The 16,750-nt window shown below is 50.7% G+C and overlaps 1 protein-coding gene across 2 annotated transcripts in view; it reads left to right on the forward strand.

The window, feature by feature from the left end:
* The first annotated feature begins 479 nt into the window (after window positions 1-479).
* Window positions 480-16,750, forward strand: part of PTCHD1 (patched domain containing 1) — a 31,921-nt gene continuing 15,650 nt past the window's right edge. The window contains exons 1-3 of one of the 2 annotated variants that reach the window (XM_084506310.1): window positions 963-1,090; window positions 10,575-10,757; window positions 12,130-12,790. In XM_084506310.1, coding sequence (XP_084362436.1) covers window positions 10,683-10,757; window positions 12,130-12,790 — 736 coding nt within the window. In that variant the 5' untranslated portion in view covers window positions 963-1,090; window positions 10,575-10,682. Of the gene's footprint in view, window positions 1,091-10,574; window positions 10,758-12,129; window positions 12,791-16,750 lie in introns of both variants that reach the window. The other variant, XM_084506309.1, reaches the window with a different exon arrangement.

The following is a 16,750-nucleotide window of genomic DNA, read 5'->3' on the forward strand; positions in this document are numbered from 1 at the left end:
CCGTGCCCGACGCCGCCGGGGGTCCGCGGGATGGTGCAGCGGCACCCCCCGGCCTCTCTTATGGGCGTGTGCGGCGCCCCCCGCGGAGCCCTCCCGCACACCCCGAGCCCGGTTCCCCCCCGGGGCGATGTGCCGCTGCCGCTGCCGGTGGCGGTGCCGGTGGCGGTGCGGGCGGGGCGGGGCGGGGCGTCCGGAGCGCGGCCCCTCGGGCGGAGGGCTGCGGGCGCCCGGCCCGCCTGCAGCGGCGGCGGCGGCGGCGGTGGCGGCGGCGGGGGGATTAGTCAGCAGTCTGCGGGCGGCCCCGCGCAACCTCCGCGGCGGGGGTGGGGAGCGGCGGAGCGGCGCCGGCCCCTTCGTCGCCGTCGCCTTCCCCCCGGAGGGCGGCGGCGGCGGCGGGGCGGGTGCCCCCGGCGGTCCGCGGGGCCGCGGGGCTCCGGCAGCGCCGTGCGGGGCGGGGCGGGGCGGGGCGGGGCGGGGCAGGGCGGGGCGGGGCGGGGCGGGGGCCCGCGCGCGCGCGCGCGCAGGAGGCAGGCGGGCGCGCCCCCGCGCCCCGCGCACGCCCCCGCGCCCCGCTCGCACGCACCCGCGGCGGCGGCGGCGGCGGCCCCCGGCCCCCCGCAGCCGCGGCCGGCGGGGAGGCGGCGCCCGGCGGGGCTGCCCCATGGTCTTGCGGGGGCCGTGGGGGAGCCGCGGGGGCCCCGGCGCGGCGCTCGCCCTCCTGCGCGCCCTCCGCACTAGGATGTTGCGGCAGGTCTTGCACAGGGGGCTGGGGACGTCCTTCTCCCGGCTCGGCCACTTCGTCGCCAGCCACCCGGTGTTCTTCGCCTCGGCGCCCGTGCTCATCTCCATCCTGCTGGGCGCCAGCTTCAGCCGCTACCAGGTGGAGGAGAGCGTGGAGCACCTCCTGGCCCCCACGCACAGCCTGGCCAAGATCGAGAGGAACCTGGTGGACAGCCTCTTCCCGGTGAACCGCTCCAAGCACCGGCTCTACTCCGACCTGCAGACGCCGGGGAGGTACGGCAGGGTGATCATCACCTCCTTCCGCAAGGCCAACATGCTGGACCAGCACCACACCGATCTCATCCTCAAGGTAACCGCGCCCCGGCCCCCGCCGTGCCCGCACCTCCCCGCCGCCCCCCGCAACAGTTGGGACGCCCGGCCCGGCTCCGAGCCCAGCGGAGCCCGGCGGAGCGGGGGCCGCCGCCTCTTGCCTGCTCCTGCCTCTCCTCGCCTCGCCCCGGCTGATGCTGCCCACCAGCACCGCTGCCCCGCTCCAACTTGCCGAGCACTTGGGCGCCGGGGATGCTCTGGGGGTGCTGCATGCGGGCAGCCCCTTCCCTTCCCTTCCTATCCCTCCCCGTTCCCTTCTCATCCCTTCCCAGCCCTTCCCATCCCTCCTCATCCCCTTCCCATCCCTCCCCATCGCACCGTGCCCCGGAGCAAAGCGCCCACAGCAGACACCCCACTACCTCGCTCCCGGCCCCCCGTGGCTCTGCGGGTGGCTCGGGGAGGTGAGGAGCACCGCAGCCCCCCCAGTTCCCCCAGCAGTGTCCCCCCGTGTCACTTGGAGGGCTCTGGGCGTGCGAGTACCTGGCAGGACGGCTCTGCGCACCGTGTGCCATAACATGTCGGCAACCTGCGTGTGCCCGAGCTGGCACGCCAGCTTGCGCCGGAGTAGTTTTGGAAGGGGTTGGGAAGGAGAAGCGAGGAGGACGGATGCTAAAACCGGGTGGTAAGAGGGTCGGGTGCACGGAGGGAAAGGGCACCGAACACGCACAGGGAGCCAGAGGTGTGGCTGGCTCAGCCCGGCACGTTTTCCCTGTTGCTTTACGGAAACCCCAGAGGCTCGGCATGGCTTTTTTTTTTTTTTTGCCCCCCCTTTTTCCTTGAATGTCAGGCTGTCAGACCCTGCAAAAGCCAACGCTAATTCTTCTTAATAGCTTCAGGGAGTGCAGGGAGTGTCTCCTCTCAAATGACCAAAAAAAAAAAAAAAAAAAAAAAGGTGTATATACCGGTTGTGAGAGACTTTGGGGAGATGTCGCTCTTTACTAAACAAGGAAATAACTGTTAGAGTGGATTTATTTCTCTTCTATTTCCACCGTAGCCACATGCAGGACTGTAGCACAGAGCCACTCGCTGTTTTCCGCTTCTCTTTCCTTGCTGTTAACGTGTTACCCAGCAGTAATCAGCAGACAGATCTAACGAGCACAGGCTGGCTGAGCACAGGCACAGAAACGGTACCGGCGAACGAGAAAACTCCAGAGAGACAGACGGTTTTCATTCCTTCATTTTCCTGTACCGTGGACTGCATTCGCATCCAGTGTATGCACGTTTACTCAGTCACAGGACAATAATGATAATGGATTTTTTTCTCTGTACTGCGTTCTCCAGAGATCTGTAGTTTTATCGATAGCGCAGCCACACACAAATAAACATTGCCCTGAATCCCTCCACAAGCAAACTTCTGCATAAGATTTATCATATCGGCGGAAGAGCTATAACTTAGAAAGTTCTGTCAGTGTTTAACGCTGCCTCATTTTTAACAGACAGAATTTGCCAACAAGATGATTATTTTTCATTTAGTGAGATAATGAACAGCATTGCCATTTGACTGTTTACTCATACCGTTAATCTGACATTGTCAGGCGTATTTGATGCATTATTTCCAACTCTTTACTTATCTAATTAATTCCAGCTTGCCTTGTGCAGAACAGATTATGGCCTTTGTCCTGAATGTTTTTCTGTGTGCGAGCAGAGCCAGGCTGAGGCAGCTGCCCATCCAACCTCGTGGATGGCCCAGCGGGGTCGAAACCCGGCAAAACAGGAGGGAGAGCCCCCAGCTCCCAGTATTGTTATGCTGGTGGTGATGCAGGGCTACATCATTCTTTGTCAGCAGGACTCACCGAGAGAAGGAGGAAGGGAAAAGGTGTCCATCAAGGTTTTCCTATGCGTATCCGGCTGCACGGAGGGCAGAGAGGAGCAAAGGCATCTGCAGCGTGCCCCCTACCCCCAGCCCAAAGCCAGCCAGTGCTGCTCCTCGGATGGACCAGGGGTAATCCCACCTGCACGCCTCTGAATGCTGCCGTGGGGGTGCAGTCAGGGCAGAGAACCCCCCTGGCAGCATTTACCTACCTTTCCCCTTCAGGGGAAGGATGACCTCCCCAGGGAAGAGCTTTTGCTGTAGAAGAGGCCTCAGCTCCTCCCGTAGGACTCTTGCTGCATCTCCACCTGCTCGCAGGTGGATGGGAGACCTAAGGTAGCCCCACGCGGGCACCGGCTGCTCTTGCAGCACCGTCTCTAGGTTCCCTTGCTGGCCATATCCTACATCACCAGCCACGGAGAGGGGAGAACGAGCCTTCACTGTTACTGCTACCCTGGTCGCATGGTAGGGAAAGAGAAGGAGATTTTCTCTGGCTACGGCAGAGGAAGAAGTGAGCTTCCATTATTGTCCCCCTGGAAAAGGGTTACGCAGTTTTGGGGTCTGAGCAGTTGGAGCTTAGTGGCACTGTCAGAAGTTAATCACTCTAGTATCCTAATTAATGAATTGGTTATTACAATAACTTCTGTGGTGGCTTCTCCAAAATACTCTGGTTGGCTCAGTGCAGTTCCTAATGGGCAGGCCATCAGCCTGAGAAGCTGTCAGCTGCCACAGCTGTGCAGCACCCTGCTGGCTGGCCAGGTAGAGATTTAGGGAAGGGCCCAGATCCCGGGCAGGACTCCCCAAGCAAGAGCAGCCATGGGGCACAGCATGCCTGTGCCAGCATGGCGTTGGCTGCCCACACAGCAGCAGCGCTTCTTGCTGGACACGCAAGCTGCTCCACGGAAGGTCTCTCCTGCTAATTAGCAGGGAGGCATGTGGCTGCCTGCTAGCACAGTTCTGGCTTGGAGGCGATGCCGCGTACCCGTTTTTGTTTGTATAAAAGTAAATCTCCATCCATAGTTCTCATAAGTCCCTGTAAATAGAAACTATAAGCATAGAAACACTATGCTTATAGTGTTTCTGTGCCTGCCATCCATTGCGTTTCCAACTGTCCTAGCCATCTGCAGAAGAGAGGAAGGGGAGAAACCTAAACATGTCCTGGAATGGATGGTCCAACAGAAGCCTCTAGAGAGTCTCGGATATGCAAGAGATGCATCCTGGGGCTGGGATGTGCTGGAGGGCAGTGGTGACTTTGTGCTTGCTGAGCCCAGGGCTGTCCAAGTGCAGGACCTCTTTCTTGCCCAAGATTTCGCTCTGCCAAGAGAAAGAGAGAGAGGAAGTATGAACACTCAGCTGAAGAAAGTGTGCTCTTAGCCTTGTATTTCCAAGAAGTGCTTGGAGAAACAAAAATAATTTTGGATATTTGTTGTGGACCATTGCGCAAAAGTTCAAATGCTAGTGTAAATTCTGTACAGCTCATCTAAGCCTCGAATCCAGCCTAAAAATAGCGTAAGAGCAGCCCCCTGCCAGTTCATTGCGATATTTCCACTTGCAGCTAGAAACTTGGGAGGTTGAAGGCACACAGACTTGCTGGAAACATGGACCTAGCCAGATGTTTTGAAGCCCTGAAAACATATCCTGAGTTAGCCAGGATTTGAGACATTTTGAGCCTGTTAGTTCCTCTGTAATTAGAGCGATTTAACTGAATTGTACTACAATAGACTTTTTTTTTTTCTTAATGAAAGCTTTTTTTTTTTTTTGCAGGGTAGACTCTCTTATATCATTGTGTTTATAACATTAACACAGTGCTAATATTTTTTAGCAATAACTCTACTTATGATGCAGAGATGAAAAGGGAATGAAATGTGACATGCCTTACTAAAAGGGGTTTTATTCACAGTTTGCCTAGACAAAAATCTGTAGATGAAGGCTTATTTCTTTAAAAGAAACTGTCCTAACTACATGTTTTCAGACAGTGCTTATACATTGCCTCTCTCATATGAACTGGCTATCAATGTATCTAGTTCACTGATTAAATGCCTATTTGCACATGCAAGCAAATACTAAAATATTCATGTATAAACGTGCATTTGTTTAAGCAGTGCATAACTTCTGATTATTGCAAAGCAAGACAGTCAAACTTCAAATTTTTGCAGACCTCATACTTGTTTGGGTTTCTTTTCCTCTCTCTGCTCCCTAATTACTATGTCTGCCCATGTGTGTGCCTGCATGCTCTGTCCGCAGCCCTTCCAGATTTCCTCATTTATTTTCTACGTGTGAGGAAACTCGTGGAGGAACCAGCTATGTTTATGTTCCTGTGTTTGTGGTCTTTCTAATTGCTTTGCTGTGGCAACATGGCACGCCGAAGCCATTGTTTTCGAAGCTGGTAGAAGTCAGTGCTGGCTGTAGCAGAGCTGAAGGCTGGGGCTGGTGCAGCTCTGACTGGCGTAAGGCACCCAGCCATGCATTTTAAAACTTCGGGTAGTTCAGAAGGCCTGGAGGCAGCCAGCCAGCTGTGGATCTAGCAATGTATGTAGTAGTCTTCACTTTCTCTGCATAGCTTCAGCACTAGCAGTGCTTCTAGAGAAATTGTCAGCAAAACAAATAGTGCATTTTGCTAAAAAAAAATAAAATAAAATAAAATAATAAAAAAAGGATGAAGTCATGTCTTCAGAGCAAGGCTGTAAGACAAGGGGAAGAGTCCTAATACAAGGAAAACAAGGGTGTGAAAGCAGCAGAAGTGCAAGCCTGTTGTCATAGCAGCACAATGCTGCAGGGCTAAAACGTATCTTATGCGAAAACAGATGAGAATTAAGATACGCAGGTGAGAGCCGGGCACAGCCAGGGAAGAGGGATGGCCAGCGGCGTGCCGCGGGGAGGCGCGTGCGGCAGCCCCCAGATGCCTGGCTGTCACTTCAGGCCCTGCCTCCCACAGCACAGCATGGGAGGGACAGGATCCCTTGAGGGGTTGTCACCCCTCCAGAGGAGGAACCAGAGCTCAGGGGACACCATGCATCACAGCCACCAGGGTCCAGGCAGTGCTGCAGGGGTGCGGTCGGCTAGCGCAACCACGCTGAGGCTTCCCAAAAGCTGTGAGTTGAAAAAAGCCCTGAAGTTGGGGTGTATCGGAGAACCCCCTCATTCCTGCTGGGAGAGAAGACAAGGAGCTAAGTCACTGATGAACTTGATAGGCTGTGAACTTGTAGCTCTTGAGGTTTTCTGCAGTGAGGTAGGCGCCACCCATCGCACAGCTGCTGGAGGTGCCCTTCATATGAGCTCACACCACGTCCCCGGTCCCCCCTGAGAGGCGCTGTGAGGACCGAAGGGTCTTCATGGAGAAGAGTAGCTCTGTGGAGAAGGACACCGGTGGATCTAATGTGACATCAGCAGCAAGAGTGAAGTCTTCATCTCCATACCTATCATCAGAAATGGATCTCAGAGTCCTTGGCCGTGCTTCACGTACTGGACTTGTGCAGCCCACGCATCAAGTCTCCTCTAGGAGCAGTCAGCCTGAAAAGTCACACTCTGAACCAGTGTTCTCTCGGTGAAACAAATCCAGATAGATTTGCCAGGGTGCTGGTCAAAATTAAAACCACATTGGTTAGGAAAGGTTCTCCACGTCAGATTAGAGAAGAAAAATCTTAGCTAGCAATTATCTGTAGCTACCAGTAAGGTAGATGGAAAAGTAAATGCACACATAGCTGCCAGCATATATGTTTGAGCAGTAGTTGTTGTCCCTCAGTTGATGACTTGTGTTTTAAACAATTTTTAGATTTTAATTACATGAAAATTGTTTAGAGAAAGTACTATTCATCATGTTTTGGACAGCTGAAAAAATAGTTGTAAAAATACAGAGCTTCCATAACTAGTATTTTAGCATCTTTTCGGGAAGTCTGGTTGTAGGACTGCTAGTAAAAGAGTCCAGCTATAATATTTTCCGAGCTGTTAGGATCTGCTGGCTTCCTGACTTGTTAGTGCACGCAGTTGCCATCCCTCAGCCAGAACTGCTTGGGCAGGAGGCAGCTTCCCACCAGCACTGTCCTGAACCCAGGTACCTAGGCTGGCCTCAGGGCCTGGTCCTGCTCAGAGGCTCCCTTCTTGTCCTTCTCCACACCTTTTGGTTAAAATAAATTTCTACTGGTTTAATTCTGCCCATGTCTGTTGAGCCCACAGTGTTTTCTTTTGTGAATTAGGCTGGGAGCTCTGTAAGTCTTTTTCTCTCCTATAACCCTTTTACTTTTTTCACTGAAGCAGCCTCTCAAAGTGAATAAAAAAGCACTCCGCAAAGATAGAACATGACAAACATTACTGAGATCACAGAAAAAGTGGAGAAATTTACAGCAATCCAATAAAGGATTTTTCTTCTCTTCATTTTCTTTGGCACAAATTACCTGTAAAAATTACCCAAAGAATAAACCAGCTTCACGTGAAAGTGAAGCCCGCATTCAAAATCATTGTCTTATAACTGAAAAACTAGAAAGCAATACAGAGCCTAAAGCAGTGTTGAGACTTGAAGCAGTGATACATAATGAGTTCACTCCTTGCTTTATTTTTGAGCCTTTTCGGGTTCTCCTCCATAACCGTGAGATCAGACTTTTCTTCATGTAATGAAAGCTGAGATTCTCCAAAAAAAATCACACTGCTTCAGGGCTCAGAGAAACACCAGACTTCGTGAAAATTACAATAAAAAAAAAATAATAAGAGTGGCAACACTGACTAAAGGGAATCTCATCTTTAATTTGAACCATCAGACATCAACTGAATTGAGTCAAATATTAGCAAAGGCAATGTAGTATGGCGTGGTAAAGATCTTATTGCCATGAGTGAAACACGTCTCTATGTGCCAGCTCATTTGCGATAGGGGAAGACATACGTATGCCTAGCTAGTTTTATCTAGTTGGCCATTCATCGACTATATGTCAAGCAACAAAGTGTAGTTGGGTCCTTATGATGAGTAATGTCACCTATAAAACACCGCACATCACTGCTCCGCAGCAAAACCGAACACGTTTCCGCAGCCTGTATGATAAGCACAAGCTAGCTGTGCACACCCTAAACATCAAAACCCATGGCTGACCCAGCTCCTGGGAGGTCAAGCTGTCTGTCTTTTCACAAATGACGACGTGTCCACCTTCCCTGGCCAGGGGCTGTGTGGGACACCGCTGGCCACTGCCATTCCCTCAGTTGTTGTCCTGCCAGGAGAGGAGTGGGACTCTGGCAGGCTCTGATCAGGGCAGCAGGTTGCATAACGTGGCCTTAGAGGATTTCTGGGATTTGAGTGTTTTGCAAATGAATCAGCAGTTTCTGCCCTCTCCCTGCTGGGATGGGATCTGTTTGCCTCGCAGGAAGGCTACAGGCTTCCTCGTCACCTGATGGAGCTGACCAAACTCTGACAGCGGGTGCTCACATTGGTGTTAAAGGACGGACTTCTGAGCAAGGCGACGGAGCTAGAGGCATTCCTCTCCCCCTCCTGTGGCTCCCTGTATCCTCCTACACGGACTTAGGAGTAAAAGCAAGCTGTCTTTGTCAGACTGAGTGTCCATCTCCCTGTACAGCTCCTCGCCTCCAGGCTCAGCTCTGCTGTCCCTGCTGCGGGACGTGCCAGGCCCCATGCTGGGCCAAGCCATCCCAGGAGAGCAAAGCCGAGCCCAGCGGGCAGCTCTGTGCCTCGGCGCCTGCCTTCCTGCCCGTACAGCAGAGCCAGCAGGACCAGCAGCCAAAAACAGCTTGAGGAAACCTTTGTGGCCACAGCACGCTGAGGCCGCGAAGCAAATGGTTTCTCCCAGTGCAAATGGAAGGCCTTCACGCCGGGCTTCCCACACCCACAGGCAGCAGGAGGGGATTCGTCCCCCTGTTGAAGCCACCGTCACTGTCTGAAGTAAACAGATAAGCAAGCATGGGACTTAACGAGCAGGGCTAAGGTGTTAAAGAGTGCAAACAGCTGAAGAGAAAACACTGTTCCAGAAATCTCTGCCGTGCTGTGCGGCACACTGAAACACCATTTTTGGAAGGGAAATGGGAATCACAAGGGATGGGTGCTGTTGAAACAAAAGTGGAGAGGCAGAGGTATACGTTGTTGTTTCGTGACTGAGCCCTTTCAGCCAAAAACAGTGCCTGCCACTGTGAGCTTAGGCATGCCGTGCAGCTCTCATGCTGCAGTGCTCTGGCACTTGAGCCGTGAGCTGCCTCGTGGTTACTTGCACTGCTGGCTAACCCAAAAGGCTGCAAGCAAGGAGCAGGCAGTACATGTCTCCCTTCGAGAAAAACTATTCAGGCAGCTTTTGGTGTTCTTTTAGTTCCCCTTCTCTACTAATAGCATCAGTAAGGAGAAGAAAACCGTTGGGTGAATGAGAATCTGCTGGATTCATTTAGAATAGAGTCACCTGCTACTCAAAACCTACCATGCTGACATTTTCACCCTCAGACAGCAGGCTGTGCCACATCCTGCTAGCAAACCCAGGTTCCTGGGGCTTCCCAGGTTCCAGGCCAGGACACAGGAGAGCCAGGGGCCGTGGGGATGCAGTTTTGGCAGGGGGAAGGCAGCAGTGAGGCAATGGGGTGCAGGGACTGAGTGGGGAGAGAGAGGCACAGGCGTGCAGCAGGCTGTAGGGCCACCACGGCACCTCGGGACTCTGAGCTCGAAATTATCATTTCCAAGAAGTGATTAGTACTTTAGGGATGGCATTTAGCTTCTAGCCTTCTGCTGAAGATGAAGCAGCAGCTGTGACAGACAAGGTTATTTTGTAACCTAAATATTAACAGAAAGTGCTTCAGATGTAGAACGAAGCGAATGCAGTGGCGAGGCAGAGCAGGTAAATAGCAACACGCGCTGTTTGATGAAACTCATGCAACAGTTTCCCTTCTTCTGCTTTGTGTCACCGGGTGGATCCTTTCAGACGTTGTTGTATTGTTAATACAACACAGGCAGTAAATTCCTTCTATTGCTCCTAGTTGTCCTCAGCTGTACTTTATATGACATCTGGTTTTACAACCATTGTCACTGAAATACATACAGCAGCTGCCATTGTAAAATAAAATAAAATAAAAAAGCTTAAAATCAGATATCTGTCTTTGATTCAGTAAGCCAGGGCATTTTCCCCAACCTGTAGCAACATACCTTTGTATTCATACCACAAAACAGCTCTTGCAGAGCTTGGCAGGAACAAACTGGAAAGATGGGAAGAATTCCCCATACAGGCTCAGTTCTCTGGCATGTTCTTGCAAACCTTTTAATGTTCTGTTTAAGAAGAAAGTTGTGCAAGAGCCTCTAATCTGTTGCACAGGAAGTTATTTGTTCTCCCAGCAAGATGGAGAATTTCCTTCTCACCATGGCAAGGTATTGTGTTCTCCCAGTGCTGGGAAAAGGTTTATTAGTTCATTTAATTTCTCAAACCTTTCTACTGTTAATACTGAACTGTTCTTCTGTAGAAAATGAAAACTGCTCAAATGTGGAAAAACACACCTCCAAGCTGCTAGAAAAACATGTTGAGAATATAGGAGGAAGTTTGCATTTTTTTGCATATATGACATCATATCATCCTGAGGAGTGGAGGCGGCTTAATTAAATTTATACCCATCACAGATTAGGCAATGTAATCACAAAATAACCAGATTCATAGTATCATCTAAATGGTGGTTCTTTTTTTTTCTGCAGATAGGTCTGAAATAGCACACAAGCGTCACCACGACTGTTTAACTTCAACAGATGCAGGATCTGAGCCATGAGTATTAGACATGTCATCCGTTGTCACCAGACGAGTATATGAGCTGTGCTGCTGTGGTGTGCACCATCTCCTGCTTTATAACCAGTGTTTCTCTTCAGAAGGAGCTAATTCCAGTAAATGTCACCTAATCCCAGCCTCTCTACTTGGTACAACAACCTCCTGTCCTCCCTGGGAAACAGCACATGCAAATACAAAAAAGGGAATCATGTCCCTGTAGCCCATCTGCTTTGTCTTGCTCGAAATATGAAGGCAGAAAACTACTATTCCCCCTCTAAGGAAGAGCAGTCAGAGCTGTTCCTCCTGTGGTTCCTGCAGTCCAGGTGTGAGGATGGACTGGTCCTGTACCTCTGCTCCCAGTCCCCTCAGCCAGCCCAGGGGACACGTGGTGCTGAGTGTGGGCTGCCAGCCTCGCGCACCAGGCAGCAGAAGCAGTGGCATGCAGGGGCACACACGCTGGGGTTTTTGGGTGTTCCCATGCCTGCTAGAGGGGCATAGAGGAGGACATACAGCTGCTGAGGGTCAGACTTGTGGTGGGTGATGTGGTCTTGGCCTGCAGAGCACCTGTACAGGAGGTCGTGGTGCTCTTTGCACAGCGAGCGTGGCACAGCAGGAGTTAAACAGTGGCAGTGGTGGATGAGGACTGTATGTTTCACAAGGAGATACCCCAAAATTAGTTGGTACTTTGCTAAGACATTAGCAAATTCAGTACTCTACTTCTGAAAAATACTGTAACCCTGCCTGTTAGGGTTATTGCTTTACTGTCTTTTAGATGTCTTGTTTCTTCTGCATTAACTAAAATGGATTGAGAAGGGGTTGCAAGATTTTTCTGTACTTTTTTTGAAAAGAGAGTGTAATTTTTCTGCCCTTCTGATGCTCAGAAATAACTGAGTGTGCTGTGGGTCAGAGCTCATAGAAAATTTCATCAGGATACAAAGCAACTTAAAAAGGAGTCTGCACTAAAAGCTGCTACAGCAAACAATAAGCGGGGATACCCTGCAGGCCCTGAAAGGAGGGCCTCTGATCAACAGAGAGAGGAGAAAATTGGTGTCTCCTCCATGACTCCTCGCTCTCCAGTGGGTGGGGGTTTGATGGGGGAAGGAGGGAGGCAAAAAGCAAGCAAATTAAGCAACACTGGCACCTATGCTCCAGCTGTGCCAATGGTCCTGGTCATCAGAGCAAGAGAGGCAGCCTGGGGGGCACCAGCGCGACGGCGTCCCCTAACCTGGCCGGGCTGCCGCCACCCCTGTCATCTCACCTACCTGCAAGGGACGTGGAAGAATGGCTGGGCTGCTGTCTTAATGCATGCTTCCTTTTTTTTTTTTATTCGCGCTGAGCGTGCCATTAATACCGCAGGCACCAGAACTTTCACTGCCATTGCCTAGATGGAATAGGAGAGGGACGGAGGCCGCGAGCCGCTGTTGTTCTGGCTGCTGCTGGGCGGGATGGACTGATGAATAACGTCTGTGATTTCTCTTTCCCTTGTAGTTGCACTCTGCTGTGACCAGGATCCAAGTGCAAAGACCTGGTTTCAATTACACGTTTGCCCATATATGTATCCTGAACAATGACAAGACATGCATAGTGGACGACATAGTGCATGTGCTGGAGGAATTAAAGGCTGCTCGTTCTTCTAATCGAACTAATTTTGCAATCACTTATCCGATTACTCACTTAAAGGATGGCAGGGAAGTGTATAACGGGCATCAGCTTGGTGGGGTTACTGTGCACAGCAAAGACCGGGTGAAGTCTGCAGAAGCCATTCAGCTCACCTACTACTTGCAGGCAATCAACTCCTTGAATGACATGGTGGCAGAAAAGTGGGAATCCATTTTTTGTGACACTGTTGAACTTTTCCAGAAATCCAACAGGAAAGTCAAAATGTACCCTTTCACTTCTTCTTCGCTGAAGGAGGATTTCCAGAAGACGAGCAGGGTGTCAGAACGCTACCTGATCACAAGCTTGGTCCTTGTGGTCACCTTGGCCATTCTCTGCTGCTCCATGCAGGATTGTGTCCGCAGCAAACCCTGGCTTGGCCTGCTGGGATTGCTGACCGTGACCCTTGCCACCCTGACTGCAGCTGGGATCATCAATCTCACTGGTGGGAAATACAATTCCACCTTCCTGGGGATCCCCTTCGTCATGTTAGGTAACTATCTCCTACTCTCTCTTTTGTGTGTTTGTGCCTCCCTGACGCCTTTCCCAGCTGGCGGAGAAGCATCACTGCATGACTCCCAGTGTCTGCTCCCTGTAACACTGCACTGTGCCAGCTCATTTCCTAAGCAGCTTGTACCGTGCCTGGACGTTACGATTATTTCTGGGTTCCTGGTGGTGCGCGGTGCCCTGCTGTGTGATACAATGCCCACGTGGTGCTGAGCACCAAGTACCCGCGGGTGCCACACGTAGTGCAAGGGAGGAGCCCTGCTGCTGCTGTTCCTTGATCCTTGGTTTGGTGGCCAGCATTAGAAGGAGATCTCTGCACAGGTCTCTTGCTGGACGGGTTGTATCAGCTGCCCTGGCAAGCAAAAGGGCCTTTGGAGAGCTGGCTCCTCTGCAGAGCAGGACGGTGCTTTGCTCCCTGCTTGGCCGGCGCCTGCCCACAGGATGCATGCGGCACTGGGTTCTGGGTTGTGTTGCTCATGAAAGTAGCTGAGTTGGGGCAGGGAGCACTTCCAGCCCCAGTGTGAGAGTCTCATGCTGTGGCCCGACTGTGCTGTGGGATGTTTGTCTTGAGGGCGGTGAGGAGGAGGAGAGGAGGGCAGGCACCGGTGGAGGTGGTTTGGGGCCTCTGCGGGGAACCCCGGTGTCATAGCCAGATAGGCAGGAGGGCGTCGCGGGAGGCAGAGGGAGCTCTGGGGAGCTCCCAGCCTCTCTGTTTGTGTTTGGTTCATAAACAGCTTGAAAAGCTCTGCGCACTGTAGGTGTTTAATGTGCCCTCGTTCTCAGCGTTATTCATTTGCGGAGAATAATGCATGCATTGATTCGATCACAGCTTTCCCGGCTGAAAATCAGTGCTCAGTAATACTTCAGATTTCAAGTGTAAGAGTGTCTCCACTGACTTAGTCACATTGTGTAGTGGTACGACACGTTTTGGCACAGCTATTTTTATATCGAGTGCCAGGTTCCCATTCCGTGCCCGTACTATGTCTGTGGTATTGTTGCACTTTAATTAAAGACTATGCTTCAGTGCATCACACTACCAGCTAACGTGCAGAATATATTCAGTGACAAAGAGAGTTCAGCTACACTGCATCGGCTGCACCGTGTCACTCTTGTTTTCCAGTGACATCCATGAAAATTAAGCTGCCTCGTAATCCAGAGAAGAAACAGCACAAGAAGTCCGAGTCAGAGGAAGGCTAGCATTCTGACCCAACTCTTTGTTTTCTTTTGTGGGTTTTTATGCTTATGCCTGTGTTAAAAAAAATCTCTTCCTCAAACTAAGTAGTTTATATAAGCACGCGGGGGAGATTTCCAGATGTGTTACAGAAGAGTAGTCACAGTAGAAAAACAGTCTGAAGTCCAGCTGCAGACAGGATAGTACCTGGGGAAAGTGACTCAGAAATATGAAAGATTATCTCTTTTTAGGGATCAAAGCATCTGCTTCCTGGGACAACCTTTCAAATTGTGAATTCACTAGTAATGGCTATGCTGAGACTTGAAATCCTTAAAGACTTACGGATAACTATGAAGAATTTCACACTTCTATTTTAGTGTTCCTTTAACTACTGAACTGTATAGCTCACTCTGCATTTTTTTTTTTTTCCTGTTGGTTTTGGTCATGCTTACTTGAAGTATTCCACTCTTAAATAAGCGATTTTCAGGTACGCAGCTCAGCTCTCACGGCGAGCAAGCCAGGACAGAGCAGCCATGTTCATGGGAGTCTCCCAGATATAAGGGAACATCCCCAGCTGCATTGTCTCCCAGGGGGTGGGGGCATCTAGAGGTGAACAGAAGGCACTAAAGATGTTCAGGAGTTTTTTTAGGAGAGCTACTTTAAACCAGCAAATGGCTGGAACGGCAGGGCTTTTCTTTTTTTATCCTGCAGTGCAACAGAAAGATTCATCATGCATTTCAAAATGTGTTTCATTCCTATACATCGCTTCGCTTGTAAAGGACAGTTTAGCTCAAGGTAGCTGAAGGCTGGAGACACAAACCACGTTCCCTTACAGCCAGCTGAAATGCTTCCACTTAATTTCAGTGACCATCAGATTAGATCATAGATTAACTGACCTTTAGAAAGCTAAAGGATTTCTGGCTAACAGGGTAGCCCAATAGCTATTACTCATAATCTCATGCCTAACAGCAAAAATTACACAGAAAAAAATGCTTACGCTGGACACATTTCAGGCAAGGCCCCTATGCTGGTATAAATCATTGATGAAGTTTCCCTGGTTTATAGCAGCTGAGGATTTTCAGCTCCTCGTCAGCACCACGGAGCAGGGGGGGGCTCTCCAGACATCGTCTGACCTCTGCCACAGGACAAAGATTACGTCTTCCCCAGCAGATCCTTCTCGCCCCGCACTTTGCCTCCTCCTTGGGCCGCTTCCCGCTGTGGTTCACTGTGCTACCACTACAGCATACATCACGTCTAACCCGAATTCCCCTTTTGCAGCTCAGCTGCCATTATTCATTCCCTGCGTCTGGAAAGCAATTTATTTTCTTTGCGTATTTGGGACCACTTTCACTCGTGCAGTCCTCCTCCATTTCATCCCAGGTTTCCTGGCGGTGCTTGCTGGCCTTGCAGCAGTCTTCCTGCTCTCAGCTGCTCAGCATCCTCCGCGGAGCACAGTGCCTAAAACTGGGCGCGGGATTTGGGCTTAGGCTTCAAGCACTGAGTAGAGTAGGAGGATTATTTCACACATCTCGCATATGGCACTCCTGTTCATCTATCCCCATATGACATTCGTTTCTCTCGGCAGTATGAAATGGTTGACGACTAGTTTGTGGCATGTGGCAATTCACAGACCATTCGTGTCACTTTCTACCCTGTTTGCACGACCGATTATTCCAACGCTTTGAAGTTTACCCTTGTCCTTGCTGAATCAAGAGCACTTTTATGTCACACCATTTCTCCTGTTCATTAAGTTCCTCCTGATACCATCACCGCCTTTCCAAAATACATTAACTGAAGCCGGTCAGCAATGTTTTGCAATTGCCTATTTTTTCGCATTTTCAGGAATTATTTTCTGAATAGCTGGTAGTTTATCCGGTCACAAGCCTGTACTAATAATTTAGGCAATATACTCAGTTCATATACTCAGTTAGGCAATATACTCTGCAAAATACTCAGTTCAGCATGCTCTGTACTACTCAATTTTATCCATCTTGTACAGCCCTTCAGCACCAGCCATTTCCAAAAATAAGCAATCCGTAGTGAAGGGTGCCAGCCTCTGTACGTGTGGCCTCCTTAGCTTTTGCACCACTGGGACAATTACAAGCAATTCAATTAGCACGGCTTACCAAGCTGTGCTCCCAAGCTCAGAGTAAGTGCAGACAGGAACAGCTTTTGCCTACCCCACCTGTTAAATATGACATACTAGCTTAAACCTCTCGTGCTTTGGGTTTAATCACCTTCATGGCGAGTTTCTCCTAATTTCTTTTCCTCTTTAATTAAGGCGGGTTGCCGTAGCTCAGCCGATGAAAGGTAACTCATTAAGTCGCGGTGGCTCAGTCACTGGTGCCTGCCTGCATGTGCCCAGCAGGTGCCTCTGCAGGGGTGATGTTTGTGCTGCCGCAGGTTTCCTGCTCCACAGAGGCCAGCGGGCAGAGGGCACGCTGCCTGCCGCCTCCCTCTTCCCGGGGAAATCTCCTGAAGTCCAGCAGGAAACCTCTCATCACAAGCCCTGGGTTTATACAGGTGCTTCTAGTGTGAGAGCGAAGCCCGCAGCCTGTGAAACTTGGCAGGCTCCCGCCGTTCATGTGGGCATATTTAGCATTAGCATATGCCTTGGCGGTTCCTTAAAGCTACCAGCATCTGCATTTAGCAGCGTGTGAACGAGTCATTTCAGGGCAGAGGTACTCACACACCAAGTTAATGTCAAATTCTTTGCTGCAATAAGTCTATCCATTTTTGACCCTAAGAATTATATACCAAAAAATATATAAATTT

The sequence above is a fragment of the Aythya ferina genome (genome assembly GCF_964211825.1).
Source record: "Aythya ferina genome assembly, chromosome: 1".
NCBI lineage: Eukaryota > Metazoa > Chordata > Aves > Anseriformes > Anatidae > Aythya > Aythya ferina.